At 55.7% G+C, this 14,303-nt stretch overlaps 1 protein-coding gene across 1 annotated transcript in view; it reads right to left on the minus strand.

Moving 5' to 3' along the window:
* The window catches only part of LOC131588716 (M1-specific T cell receptor alpha chain-like), a 221,624-nt gene that overhangs the window by 19,231 nt on the left and 188,090 nt on the right, over positions 1-14,303 (minus strand). The window contains exon 3 of the mRNA XM_058857643.1: positions 11,154-11,194. Within this exon, the coding sequence (XP_058713626.1) occupies positions 11,154-11,194 (41 nt within the window). The remainder of the gene's footprint in view (positions 1-11,153; positions 11,195-14,303) is intronic.

Genomic DNA, 14,303 nt, shown 5'->3' on the forward strand with positions numbered 1-14,303 from the left:
GCCTGGATCAGGCTCCCTGACACCAGGCACCTTCCCAGCAGCCCAGATTTGCAGCTGCAGGAGGCAGCTTTGCAGTGCCAGAGGTGTTCCAGCACTGAAAGCCTTGCTCTCCATTTCAGCTGGGCCTTTCCTTCCATTGCCCAGCCCTGGCACAGCCCCAGCACAGAACTGCTGGGTGAGAGAGATTGCAACACTCAGGCACTGAGCACCTCCTTGGCCAGATGGGGAATTCAGCCCCTGAGCCCAGGGTGAGCTGGAGCTGTTGTCAAAGAGCACAGCAAGTTCCCAATCCCAGAGCTGGCCCTTCCACAGACACACACAAGCACTGAGCACGGGTTTATCAATCTGTTTCTCTCTCCTAAACCTCCCCTCTGCTCCTTGTGATGGATGGACTATCAGCACGTCATTACCATGCCCAGAGCACATCCTCTAAAGGAGTAAATCCTCCTCCTGGAAATGCTTCCAGGCATCAGAGTCTCTTGGAAAAAAGGATCTTGATGCTGGAACAGAGCAGAGGGCAGGGAGCCATGTGGGAAAAGCAAATCCAGGGGACACCCAGGCAATGGCAGGGCTGCAGACATTGTGCTTCCCAAACCTCTGCCTCCCTCCAAACAACCACGAGCAAGAGAGGAATGAAGCAATTCCACTTCCCAGGACAAGGGTTTGCTCACCTGGCAGCACCGAGAGCAGCGTCCCCTTGCCAAAAATGGTTCTGGCTGCCACATTTACACCCTGACACATTTCATTGCAAAAACGCCTCTGCCAGCCCCACACTTGATCTCAAGCACAAAGCACCTGCAAATCCAGGCCCAGCAAAGCTTCCTGACACACCAGGCTCCACTTGGGTGCCATTCCCTGCAGCAAGGCAGCATCTATTCCCCAGCTCTTGCCTGAAAAGCAGCAGCTCCCTTTGCCTTTCCTGGTTTTTAGCTCCCATGAGAGACGAGTCCCAGGCATGGCAAGGCTTTCCCAGAACCAGGGGCTCTGCTCCTGTGCAGGGACCTGCTGGGCACCCCCAGCTTTGGGTGTGGGTGGATTTCAGAAGTGGCTCTGAGACCCGTGGCTGCCCCTGGAATTGGGCACATTTTGTGCAGCCCAGAGCCAGATTCCCTTGCTGAGGGAGAGGAGGGCAGGTTGGGCTGGGCCAAATCAGCAGATTCTGTTCCTGTCCCAGGGGAGCCTGCTCCACTCAGCCCCAGGAAAGTGCCCAGGGAGGTGGGAAGGGAGGTCAGGGATAGCAGGGCCCAGGAATTCCCCCAGCTGGGCACATCTTGTACTCACTGGGCTTCACAACCAGCTGTGTCCCTGTCCCCAGGATCAGTTTGTAGTTCCCTGAGCTCACACAGTCCTTCACACCCCAACAAAAACCATCAGCTCTGCTGCCACTTCCTCCTCCAGCACCCTGCAGCAGAGCAGCTCCTGCCAACCTACACCGGGTACTGGAAGCCAAGAATCACTTCAGCCTTGGAAGGAAGAGTCTGGGGCACCCCATCCCCAGCAGGGATGACAGCTGGGATTGTGGGGCAAACAGGAGCATTGTTCATTGATCCTTTCCTCTCTGGAGCAAAGGAGCAGCTCCCTGGGCTGTGCCAGACACAGCCATCAGCATCCCACCCTGATTTCCAGAGGTCTGGGTGGCTGTGGCAGGAATTGTCTATCCCTGAGCAAGAGGGCTCAGGAGCTCTGTCTGCTTGGGTGAAGGGAGAGAGCAGGGGCTGGCAGGGGTGAGCAAAGGAGGAAATTCACAGCCTTTCTTAGGCCAGGTCCCTTCTGTAGGCAGAGAAAACAGCAAAATTCCCACAGATTGAATCCATCTCCCTCCACTCCCCTCTCACTGACTGGTGCCACGGGATGAAGCAGGAAAAAGCTTCCACACTTCCTGGGATTTACTCTTAGCTGAGTTCCACCTCCAAAGATGACCTTGTTGCCAAAGCCAGCCCCACACAGTGTTTGCCTTCTCAAAACAAACCCTGTCAGTCTCCTCAGGGGCTGATTCCCTGGAAAGCTGAGCTTTGCTGGCTGGGCATTTCTTGCACAGTCCCAGCTGGCCATCCCTCTCAGCTCTGGCAGAGATGACCCCTGGGAGCATCTTTGTCCCACAGAGAGAAGATGCAGGTGGTGATCACAGCTCCTCACACAGCACTAGGACCCTGGCCCCCAAATGAGAGCTCTCCTGAAGAGCCATCCTGCACAGCCTGCACACTCACAACTCTCTGCTCTCTGTCTCTCACCCCTCCCACACACCAACTCCAGCCCTGGGCAGAGCCCTTCCCAACACAACCCAGCTGGTTTTGCTCCGGGTGAGAGATGGCACTTTGCTATTCTCTCCCTCAAGCTGCGCTTCCACCTACCAGGTGTCACCTTCTGTTTGGTCCCATTCCCAAATTCACACTCACTGACAGAAGCCTCAAAATGCACTTTTACTCCAGAAAACAGCACGAGGTTTCCCACTGAGTTCCAGGTGTAAATAGGTATTGTCCTTGTCACTGCCTCTGACCCCCACACAGCAGTGTCCTTCTCCTGTCCCATCCCTCTGAGCCCTCAGATTGTAAAAACAATCAAGAAATCCATGCAGATGGAATCCCAGCCCGGTGCCTGTGTGGGGCAGATGAGAAGAGCTGTCCCCAGTGCCAAGGGTGCCCTGGTGCCTCTTCCTCCCCCATGTTTCAGCCCACACGACACCTAACCTGGAGCTACTCGGTGACTTTCAGGGAAACTCTGCTGCCAGCCCCGAAGCTGAACCTGCCCAGCCCTGCCCCTGCAAAATGCCACAGCCAGGGCCAGCTTCAGCAAAACCTCACAGCCACCAGACAGCAAACAGCCAGAAGAGAGTGACATCTGGCTCTCCCAGCAGAGGTGGGAGGAAACAGTGAAAGGCAAGGGAAATCACGAATTCCTGAGCTCTGACATCCTGCCCCACAAACCAGGCTCACCCAGAGCTGCCCACAAGGGCCTGGAGCCCCTGCAGGAGCAGCCAGGGCTGCTCAGGGCACAAGCACTTGTCAGCATCTCACAGATTTCTGTGTCTTTGAGCATTCCCCCCTTACCAAAGACAACTTTCTGCTCTCAGCCTTCCTCCCACAGCAGCTCACAGTTTTCCCATGGGCAGAGAGAGGACACTGGGCTCTCTGTGCTTACAGAAAGGCTTCCCAACAGTTACACCCCACGTTATTGCCGAGCACATTTCTGCATTGGCCTCTAGGGCTAAAAAGTAATTTTGGCAGGAGACACAAGGTTCTCACAGCTGGCTTTGTCCCAGCTCCAAGGGAGGACCAGATCCCATGGAAATCACAGAACAAAAGCCAGCAGAGCAGTGCTCTCATGTGTCCTGGGCACGGCAGCCTTTGGTGTGGCTGACAGGGACAGCCCCAGCAGGGCACAGGGGACAATTTTCCAATGGTCACACAGAGCCCGAGGTGAGAATTCCTCTGTGCAAGCACAGCCCCCTTCGAGAGCACACTGAGCTCAGAGCCTGTGCTGGGAGAGAAGGCGCTTCAGGAGTGGGAAAGTGGAATGAAAGGAGGAATTGGAAAGCATTGCCCTTGCATTGGGGAGGAATTGGGAAGCTGACAGGCAAGCTGCTCACTCACTGGGCTGGACGGACAGTCGGGTCCCTGAGCCAAAGGTGATCCTGTAGCTGTTGTCACACAGCAGTTCCTGCCCTAACAAAAAGCCCAAGGAGCCTCCTCAGAGCATCAGCTCTCCCCCTGGCTTTGCCCTGCTGGAAATGGGCAAACACAAATCCTCTGTGCCTCTGTTGCACACTCCCGGCTTCTCTTTCTCATTTTAAGGTGCCTAATTGCAGGAATGCAGCAAGAGGAGACAGCCTGGAGGGAAGAAGAAGCAGCAGCAGCAAAGGTTCTTGGCAGAAGATGCAGCTTTGTCCCTGGTCCAGCTGGAGCTTGGCTGTGCTGGTGACACACAGTGTGAGACACTCCTGCAGGAGCCCAGGGCTCAGACGGCCTCTCAGCTGCTCTGGATGGGACAGGGATGAGCCCTGGCACAGGAGATGCCATTGGCCCTGGGAACTGCAACACCAAGAGGAGGCAAAGAGAAAACCCCAAGGCTTCCTTTCTCAGGCAGTTTGCAAAATCCCTGTCCATTCCTGGCCATGAGACTTCCCAGCACAGTGCCCAAAGGGCTGGCTCCTGCTCTGGTGTGAACCCCACTCTGGCCAGGGCTTTTCCAAATCAACACCAAGGTTTCCTTTCCCTGGGAGCTCAGCTCACCTTTCCTCTCCTGGGTGCCTGTCCTGGGCTGCTGCTGCTGGAGTGCAGCTCCCCAGACAGAATTGTTGGGTGAAATTGCATCCAAATTTCTCCACAAAGCCAGAGCACTGCTCTTGGTGCAGCTGGAGCTCAGCATTGTCAGTGTTGAGACCACCTTGGCTCAGAGGGGACACAACTCACCTGGGACAATGAGAAGTCTGGTTCCACTCCCCCAGGTCAGTTTTCCCCAGTTTCCAGAAGTCACACAGTGTCACAGCTCATTACAAAATGGGGCTCTCCATGCAGCCCCCTCCAGGGCTGTTGCAGGGCTGGGATCCATCCAGAGCTGGAGCTGCCCCTGCCAGAGGCTCTAAACAGCCACACAGATTTCCAGACATCTCCTCTGGCCTCTCTTTGCCCCAACCCGATTTCTCTGTTCAAATCCCTGGGGAAAAACTGCCTTTGCCTGTGGTCACTGGACATGTCAGAGATGGGAAGAACTTCCCCCTCAGTTATCAGGGACTGGTTTAGGATGCCTGTCCCAAAGACTGCTTGCACTGGAATGGCAAGAGGGAAGGAAAGAAGGCCCTGGAGCCAGCCTGGATCAGGCTCCCTGACACCAGGCACCTTCCCAGCAGCCCAGATTTGCAGCTGCAGGAGGCAGCTTTGCAGTGCCAGAGGTGTTCCAGCACTGAAAGCCTTGCTCTCCATTTCAGCTGGGCCTTTCCTTCCATTGCCCAGCCCTGGCACAGCCCCAGCACAGAACTGCTGGGTGAGAGAGATTGCAACACTCAGGCACTGAGCACCTCCTTGGCCAGATGGGGAATTCAGCCCCTGAGCCCAGGGTGAGCTGGAGCTGTTGTCAAAGAGCACAGCAAGTTCCCAATCCCAGAGCTGGCCCTTCCACAGACACACACAAGCACTGAGCACGGGTTTATCAATCTGTTTCTCTCTCCTAAACCTCCCCTCTGCTCCTTGTGATGGATGGACTATCAGCACGTCATTACCATGCCCAGAGCACATCCTCTAAAGGAGTAAATCCTCCTCCTGGAAATGCTTCCAGGCATCAGAGTCTCTTGGAAAAAAGGATCTTGATGCTGGAACAGAGCAGAGGGCAGGGAGCCATGTGGGAAAAGCAAATCCAGGGGACACCCAGGCAATGGCAGGGCTGCAGACATTGTGCTTCCCAAACCTCTGCCTCCCTCCAAACAACCACGAGCAAGAGAGAAATGAAGCAATTCCACTTCCCAGGACAAGGGTTTGCTCACCTGGCAGCACCGAGAGCAGCGTCCCCTTGCCAAAAATGGTTCTGGCTGCCACATTTACACCCTGACACATTTCATTGCAAAAACGCCTCTGCCAGCCCCACACTTGATCTCAAGCACAAAGCACCTGCAAATCCAGGCCCAGCAAAGCTTCCTGACACACCAGGCTCCACTTGGGTGCCATTCCCTGCAGCAAGGCAGCATCTATTCCCCAGCTCTTGCCTGAAAAGCAGCAGCTCCCTTTGCCTTTCCTGGTTTTTAGCTCCCATGAGAGACGAGTCCCAGGCATGGCAAGGCTTTCCCAGAACCAGGGGCTCTGCTCCTGTGCAGGGACCTGCTGGGCACCCCCAGCTTTGGGTGTGGGTGGATTTCAGAAGTGGCTCTGAGACCCGTGGCTGCCCCTGGAATTGGGCACATTTTGTGCAGCCCAGAGCCAGATTCCCTTGCTGAGGGAGAGGAGGGCAGGTTGGGCTGGGCCAAATCAGCAGATTCTGTTCCTGTCCCAGGGGAGCCTGCTCCACTCAGCCCCAGGAAAGTGCCCAGGGAGGTGGGAAGGGAGGTCAGGGATAGCAGAGCCCAGGAATTCCCCCAGCTGGGCACATCTTGTACTCACTGGGCTTCACAACCAGTTGTGTCCCTGTCCCCAGGATCAGTTTGTAGTTCCCTGAGTTCACACAGTCCTTCACACCCCAACAAAAACCATCAGCTCTGCTGCCACTTCCTCCTCCAGCACCCTGCAGCACAGCAGCTCCTGCCAACCAACACCAGGTACTGGAAGCCAGGAATCACTTCAGCCTTGGAAGGAAGAGTCTGGGGCACCCCATCCCCAGCAGGGATGACAGCTGGGATTGTGGGGCAAACAGGAGCATTGTTCATTGATCCTTTCCTCTCTGGAGCAAAGGAGCAGCTCCCTGGGCTGTGCCAGACACAGCCATCAGCATCCCACCCTGATTTCCAGAGGTCTGGGTGGCTGTGGCAGGAATTGTCTATCCCTGAGCAAGAGGGCTCAGGAGCTCTGTCTGCTTGGGTGAAGGGAGAGAGCAGGGGCTGGCAGGGGTGAGCAAAGGAGGAAATTCACGGCCTTTTTTAGGCCAGGTCTCTTCTGTAGGCAGAGAAAACAGAAAAATTCCCACAGATTGAATCCATCTCCCTCCACTCCCCTCTCACTGACTGGTGCCACGGGATGAAGCAGGAAAAAGCTTCCACACTTACTGGGATTTACTCTTAGCTGAGTTCCACCTCCAAAGATGACCTTGTTGCCAAAGCCAGCCCCACACAGTGTTTGCCTTCTCAACACAAACCCTGTCAGTCTCCTCAGGGGCTGATTCCCTGGAAAGCTGAGCTTTGCTGGCTGGGCATTTCTTGCACAGTCCCAGCTGGCCATCCCTCTCCGCTCTGGCAGAGATGACCCCTGGGAGCATCTTTGTCCCACAGAGAGAAGATGCAGGTGGTGATCACAGCTCCTCACACAGCACTAGGACCCTGGCCCCCAAATGAGAGCTCTCCTGAAGAGCCATCCTGCACAGCCTGCACACTCACAACTCTCTGCTCTCTGTCTCTCACCCCTCCCACACACCAACTCCAGCCCTGGGCAGAGCCCTTCCCAACACAGCCCAGGTGGTTTTGCTCCAGGTGAGAGATGGCACTTTGCTATTCTCTCCTTCAAGCTGCGCTTCCACCTACCAGGTGTCACCTTCTGTTTGGTCCCATTCCCAAATTCACACTCACTGACAGAAGCCTCAAAATGCACTTTTACTCCAGAAAACAGCAGGAGGTTTCCCATTGAGTGCCAGGTGTGAATAGGTATTGTCCTTGTCACTGCCTCTGACCCCCACACAGCAGTGTCCTTCTCCTGTCCCATTCCTCTGAGCCCTCAGATTGTAAAAGCAATCAAGAAATCCATGCAGATGGAATCCCAGCCCTGTGCCTGTGTGGGGCAGATGAGAAGAGCTGTCCCCAGTGCCAGGGGTGCCCTGGTGCCTCTTCCTCCCCCGTGTTTCAGCCCACACGACACCTAACCTGGAGCTACTCGGTGACTTTCAGGGAAACTCTGCTGCCAGCCCCGAAGCTGAACCTGCCCAGCCCTGCCCCTGCAAAATGCCACAGCCAGGGCCAGCTTCAGCAAAACCTCACAGCCACCAGACAGCAAACAGCCAGAAGAGAGTGACATCTGGCTCTCCCAGCAGAGGTGGGAAGAAACAGTGAAAGGCAAGGGAAATCACGAATTCCTGAGCTCTGACATCCTGCCCCACAAACCAGGCTCACCCAGAGCTGCCCACAAGGGCCTGGAGCCCCTGCAGGAGCAGCCAGGGCTGCTCAGGGCACAAGCACTTGTCAGCATCTCACAGATTTCTGTGTCTTTGAGCGTTCCCCCCTCACCAAAGACAACTTTCTGCCCTCAGCCTTCCTCCCACAGCAGCTCACAGTTTTCCCATGGGCAGAGAGAGGACACTGGGCTCTCTGTACTTACAGAAAGGCTTCCCAACAGTTACACCCCACGTTATTGCCGAGCACATTTCTGCATTGGCCTCTAGGGCTAAAAAGTAATTTTTGCAGGAGACACAAGGGTCTCACACCTGGCTTTGTCCCAGCTCCAAGGGAGGACCAGATCCCATGGAAATCACAGAACAAAAGCCAGCAGAGCAGTGCTCTCATGTGCCCTGGGCACAGCAGCCTTTGGTGTGGCTGACAGGGACAGCCCCAGCAGGGCACAGGGGACAATTTTCCAATGGTCACACAGAGCCCGAGGTGAGAATTCCTCTGTGCAAGCACAGCCCCCTTCGAGAGCACACTGAGCTCAGAGCCTGTGCTGGGAGAGAAGGCGCTTCAGGAGTGGGAAAGTGGAATGAAAGGAGGAATTGGAAAGCATTCCCCTTGCATTGGGGAGGAATTGGGAAGCTGACAGGCAAGCTGCTCACTCACTGGGCTGGACGGACAGTCGGGTCCCTGAGCCAAAGGTGATCCTGTAGCTGTTGTCACACAGCAGTTCCTGCCCTAACAAAAAGCCCAAGGAGCCTCCTCAGAGCATCAGCTCTCCCCCTGGCTTTGCCCTGCTGGAAATGGGCAAACACAAATCCTCTGTGCCTCTGTTGCACACTCCCGGCTTCTCTTTCTCATTTTAAGGTGCCTAATTGCAGGAATGCAGCAAGAGGAGACAGCCTGGAGGGAAGAAGAAGCAGCAGCAGCAAAGGTTCTTGGCAGAAGATGCAGCTTTGTCCCTGGTCCAGCTGGAGCTTGGCTGTGCTGGTGACACACAGTGTGAGACACTCCTGCAGGAGCCCAGGGCTCAGCGGCCTCTCAGCTGCTCTGGGCTCCTGCTGGGAGGACAGGGATGAGCCCTGGCACAGGAGATGCCATTGGCCCTGGGAACTGCAACACCAAGAGGAGGCAAAGAGAAAACCCCAAGGCTTCCTTTCTCAGGCAGTTTGCAAAATCCCTGTCCATTCCTGGCCATGAGACTTCCCAGCACAGTGCCCAAAGGGCTGGCTCCTGCTCTGGTGTGAACCCCACTCTGGCCAGGGCTTTTCCAAATCAACACCAAGGTTTCCTTTCCCTTGGAGCTCAGCTCACCTTTCCTCTCCTGAGTGCCTGTCCTGGGCTGCTGCTGCTGGAGTGCAGCTCCCCAGACAGAATTGTTGGGTGAAATTGCATCCAAATTTCTCCACAAAGCCAGAGCACTGCTCTTGGTGCAGCTGGAGCTCAGCATTTTGCTCTTCGTTTTCAAACATTAATCCTGTTTTTAAGTGGACTGAAATTTTCCACTAGGTTCACTGTCCCAAAGCTCAGAAATCATATTTAGTCTTACATATCCCTGCTTTTGCATTTCTCATACTTGTTGTCACTTTTCCAATGCTTTTTTTCCCCAGCACATTTCCAGTAGACACTGGTTAAGCATAAGGTCTCCCACTTCTTTCCTTGGAAAGCCCAAATTTCTCCACAAAGCCAGAGCACTGCTCTTGGTGCAGCTGGAGCTCAGCATTGTCAGTGTTGAGGCCACCTTGGCTCAGAGGGGACACAACTCACCTGGGACAATGAGAAGTCTGGTTCCACTCCCCCAGGTCAGTTTTCCCCAGCCTCCAGAAGTCACACAGTGTGACAGCTCATTACAAAATGGGGCTCTCCATGCAGCCCCCTCCAGGGCTGTTGCAGGGCTGGGATCCATCCAGAGCTGGAGCTGCCCCTGCCAGAGGCTCTAAACAGCCACACAGATTTCCAGACATCTCCTCTGGCCTCTCTTTGCCCCAACCCGATTTCTCTGTTCAAATCCCTGGGGAAAAACTGCCTTTGCCTGTGGTCACTGGACATGTCAGAGATGGGAAGAGCTTCCTCCTCAGTTATCAGGGACCGGTTTAGGATGCCTGTCCCAAAGACTGCTTGCACTGGAATGGCAAGAGGGAAGGAAAGAAGGCCCTGGAACCAGCCTGGATCAGGCTCCCTGACACCGGGCACCTTCCCAGCAGCCCAGATTTGCAGCTGCAGGAGGCAGCTTTGCAGTGCCAGAGGTGTTCCAGCACTGAAAGCCTTGCTCTCCATTTCAGCTGGGCCTTTCCTTCCATTGCCCAGCCCTGGCACAGCCCCAGCACAGAACTGCTGGGTGAGAGAGATTGCAACACCCAGGCACTGAGCACCTCCTTGGCCAGATGGGGAATTCAGCCCCTGAGCCCAGGGTGAGCTGGAGCTGTTGTCAAAGAGCAGAGCAAGTTCCCAATCCCAGAGCTGGGGGCTCCATCTCCTGCAGCACCTCAGGGACTTTGGACAAAGAACACACAAGAAAATCTTCTCACTCACTGGGCTGGATGGACAGGTGGGTCCCTGAGCCAAAGGTCACCTTGCCGTAGCCAGAGCCAAAATCCCACAGCATTTCCTGCCTTAACAAAAAGCCCAGCAAGGCCCTGCAGAGCAGCACCTCTGCCCCAGCCTTTGCCCAGCCATGGCCCTGCTCTGAGGGGCAGCAGAGGGGAGACACAAGGCAGGAGGTGCCTGGGCAAGAGCAGTGCTTGACAAGCTGACTGCCTGGGATGGGGTCAGGGCTTGGGCCAGAAGCCATCACCACTCCATCTCCTCCTCTTCCTCCCCCTCCTCCTCCTCCTCCTGTCCCTGCAGTGTCCCCAGGCCGTGCCCTGCGTTGCTGTCAGGGTGGGAAATCCGCAATGGTGAGAGAACCCAGTCTGAGGGCAAAGGTTCCCCGGGGCTCAGAGAGATTTAAGCAATGAGGCACCTGTGCCTGCTCAGCCAGCACTTCTTGGGCATTCCCAGGAGCCTTGTCAGCCTCCTGGAGGTGTCCTTGTGGGAAGCACCATTGCTCACCCATCGCTGCTGCCACCGTGACACAAACCGGGCTGCGTGCAGGGACCCTGGGGAGCCAAAGGAGCTCTGGATCCACTGCAGGATCAAGGGGACAAGTGTCCCAGGAGAAGTGTCACTTCTCTGTGACACACACATCCTTCTCTGCTCAGAGGATAGAGGGCAATGGGAACAGACTGCAAAGAAGCTTTGACTCTGTAACAGAGCAGGCAGGGGCAGAGGGCAGGGAGCCATGTGGGAAAAGCAAATCCAGGGGACACCCAGGCAATGGCAGGGCTGCAGACATTGTGCTTCCCAAACCTCTGCCTCCCTCCAAACAACCACGAGCAAGAGACAAATGAAGCAATTCCACTTCCCAGGACAAGGGTTTGCTCACCTGGCAGGACTGAGAGCAGCGTCCCCTTGCCAAAAATGGTTCTGGCTGCCACATTTACACCCTGACACATTTCATTGCAAAAACGCCTCTGCCAGCCCCACACTTGATCTTAAGCACAAAGCACCTGCAAATCCAGGCCCAGCAAAGCTTCCTGACACACCAGGCTCCACTTGGGTGCCATTCCCTGCAGCAAGGCAGCATCTATTCCCCAGCTCTTGCCTGAAAAGCAGCAGCTCCCTTTGCCTTTCCTGGCTTTTAGCTCCCATGAGAGACGAGTCCCAGGCATGGCAAGGCTTTCCCAGAACCAGGGGCTCTGCTCCTGTGCAGGGACCTGCTGGGCACCCCCAGCTTTGGGTGTGGGTGGGTTTCAGAGGTAGCTCTGAGACCCGTGGCTGTCCCTGGAATTGGGCACATTTTGTGCAGCCCAGAGCCAGATTCCCTTGCTGAGGGAGAGGAGGGCAGGCTGGGCTGGGCCAAATCAGCAGATTCTGTTCCTGTCCCAGGGGAGCCTGCTCCACTCAGCCCCAGGAAAGTGCCCAGGGAGGTGGGAAGGGAGGTCAGGGATAGCAGAGCCCAGGAATTCCCCCAGCTGGGCACATCTTGTACTCACTGGGCTTCACAACCAGCTGTGTCCCTGTCCCCAGGATCAGTTTGTAGTTCCCTGAGCTCACACAGTCCTTCACAGCCCAACAAAAACCATCAGCTCTGCTGCCACTTCCTCCTCCAGCACCCTGCAGCAGAGCAGCTCCTGCCAACCAACACCAGGTACTGGAAGCCAAGAATCACTTCAGCCTTGGAAGGAAGAGTCTGGGGCACCCCATCCCCAGCAGGGATGACAGCTGGGATTGTGGGGCAAACAGGAGCATTGTTCATTGATCCTTTCCTCTCTGGAGCAAAGGAGCAGCTCCCTGGGCTGTGCCTGACAGAGCCATCAGCATCCCACCCTGATTTCCAGAGGTCTGGGTGGCTGTGGCAGGAATTGTCTATCCCTGAGCAAGAGGGCTCAGGAGCTCTGTCTGCTTGGGTGAAGGGAGAGAGCAGGGGCTGGCAGGGGTGAGCAAAGGAGGAAATTCACAGCCTTTCTTAGGCCAGGTCCGTTCTGTAGGCAGAGAAAACAGCAAAATTCCCACAGATTGAATCCATCTCCCTCCACTCCCCTCTCACTGACTGGTGCCACGGGATGAAGCAGGAAAAAGCTTCCACACTTACTGGGATTTACTCTTAGCTGAGTTCCACCTCCAAAGATGACCTTGTTGCCAAAGCCAGCCCCACACAGTGTTTGCCTTCTCAACACAAACCCTGTCAGTCTCCTCAGGGGCTGATTCCCTGGAAAGCTGAGCTTTGCTGGCTGGGCATTTCTTGCACAGTCCCAGCTGGCCATCCCTCTCAGCTCTGGCAGAGATGACCCCTGGGAGCATCTTTGTCCCACAGAGAGAAGATGCAGGTGGTGATCACAGCTCCTCACACAGCACTAGGACCCTGGCCCCCAAATGAGAGCTCTCCTGAAGAGCCATCCTGCACAGCCTGCACACTCACAACTCTCTGCTCTCTGTCTCTCACCCCTCCCACACACCAACTCCAGCCCTGGGCAGAGCCCTTCCCAACACAACCCAGGTGGTTTTGCTCCAGGTGAGAGATGGCACATTGCTATTCTCTCCTTCAAGCTGCGCTTCCACCTACCAGGTGTCACCTTCTGTTTGGTCCCATTCCCAAATTCACACTCACTGACAGAAGCCTCAAAATGCACTTTTACTCCAGAAAACAGCAGGAGGTTTCCCATTGAGTTCCAGGTGTGAATAGGTATTGTCCTTGTCACTGCCTCTGACCCCCACACAGCAGTGTCCTTCTCCTGTCCCATCCCTCTGAGCCCTCAGATGGTAAAAACAATCAAGAAATCCATGCAGATGGAATCCCAGCCCTGTGCCTGTGTGGGGCAGATGAGAAGAGCTGTCCCCAGTGCCAGGGGCACCCTGATGCCTCTTCCTCCCCCGTGTTTCAGCCCACAGGACACCTAACCTGGAGCTACTCGGTGACTTTCAGGGAAACTCTGCTGTCAGCCCCGAAGCTGAACCTGCCCAGCCCTGCCCCTGCAAAATGCCACAGCCAGGGCCAGCTTCAGCAAAACCTCACAGCCACCAGACAGCAAACAGCCAGAAGAGAGTGACATCTGGCTCTCCCAGCAGAGGTGGGAGGAAACAGTGAAAGGCAAGGGAAATCACAAATTCCTGAGCTCTGCCATCCTGCCCCACAAACCAGGCTCACCCAGAGCTGCCCACAAGGGCCTGGAGCCCCTGCAGGAGCAGCCAGGGCTGCTCAGGGCACAAGCACTTGTCAGCATCTCACAGATTTCTGTGACTTTGAGCGTTCCCCCCTTACCAAAGACAACTTTCTGCCCTCAGCCTTCCTCCCACAGCAGCTCACAGTTTTTCCATGGGCAGAGAGAGGACACTGGGCTCTCTGTGCTTACAGAAAGGCTTCCCAACAGTTACACCCCACGTTATTGCCGAGCACATTTCTGCATTGGCCTCTAGGGCTAAAAAGTAATTTTGGCAGGAGACACAAGGGTCTCACACCTGGCTTTGTCCCAGCTCCAAGGGAGGACCAGATCCCATGGAAATCACAGAACAAAAGCCAGCAGAGCAGTGCTCTCATGTGTCCTGGGCACGGCAGCCTTTGGTGTGGCTGACAGGGACAGCCCCAGCAGGGCACAGGGGACAATTTTCCAATGGTCACACAGAGCCCGAGGTGAGAATTCCTCTGTGCAAGCACAGCCCCCTTCGAGAGCACACTGAGCTCAGAGCCTGTGCTGGGAGAGAAGGCGCTTCAGGAGTGGGAAAGTGGAATGAAAGGAGGAATTGGAAAGCATTCCCCTTGCATTGGGGAGGAATTGGGAAGCTGACAGGCAAGCTGCTCACTCACTGGGCTGGACGGACAGTCGGGTCCCTGAGCCAAAGGTGATCCTGTAGCTGTTGTCACACAGCAGTTCCTGCCCTAACAAAAAGCCCAAGGAGCCTCCTCAGAGCATCAGCTCTCCCCCTGGCTTTGCCCTGCTGGAAATGGGCAAACACAAATCCTCTGTGCCTCTGTTACACACTCCCGGCTTCTCTTTCTCATTTCAAGGTGCCTAATTGCAGGAATGCAGCAAGAGGA

This window comes from Poecile atricapillus, chromosome 27, assembly GCF_030490865.1.
Source record: "Poecile atricapillus isolate bPoeAtr1 chromosome 27, bPoeAtr1.hap1, whole genome shotgun sequence".
Classification (NCBI taxonomy): domain Eukaryota; kingdom Metazoa; phylum Chordata; class Aves; order Passeriformes; family Paridae; genus Poecile; species Poecile atricapillus.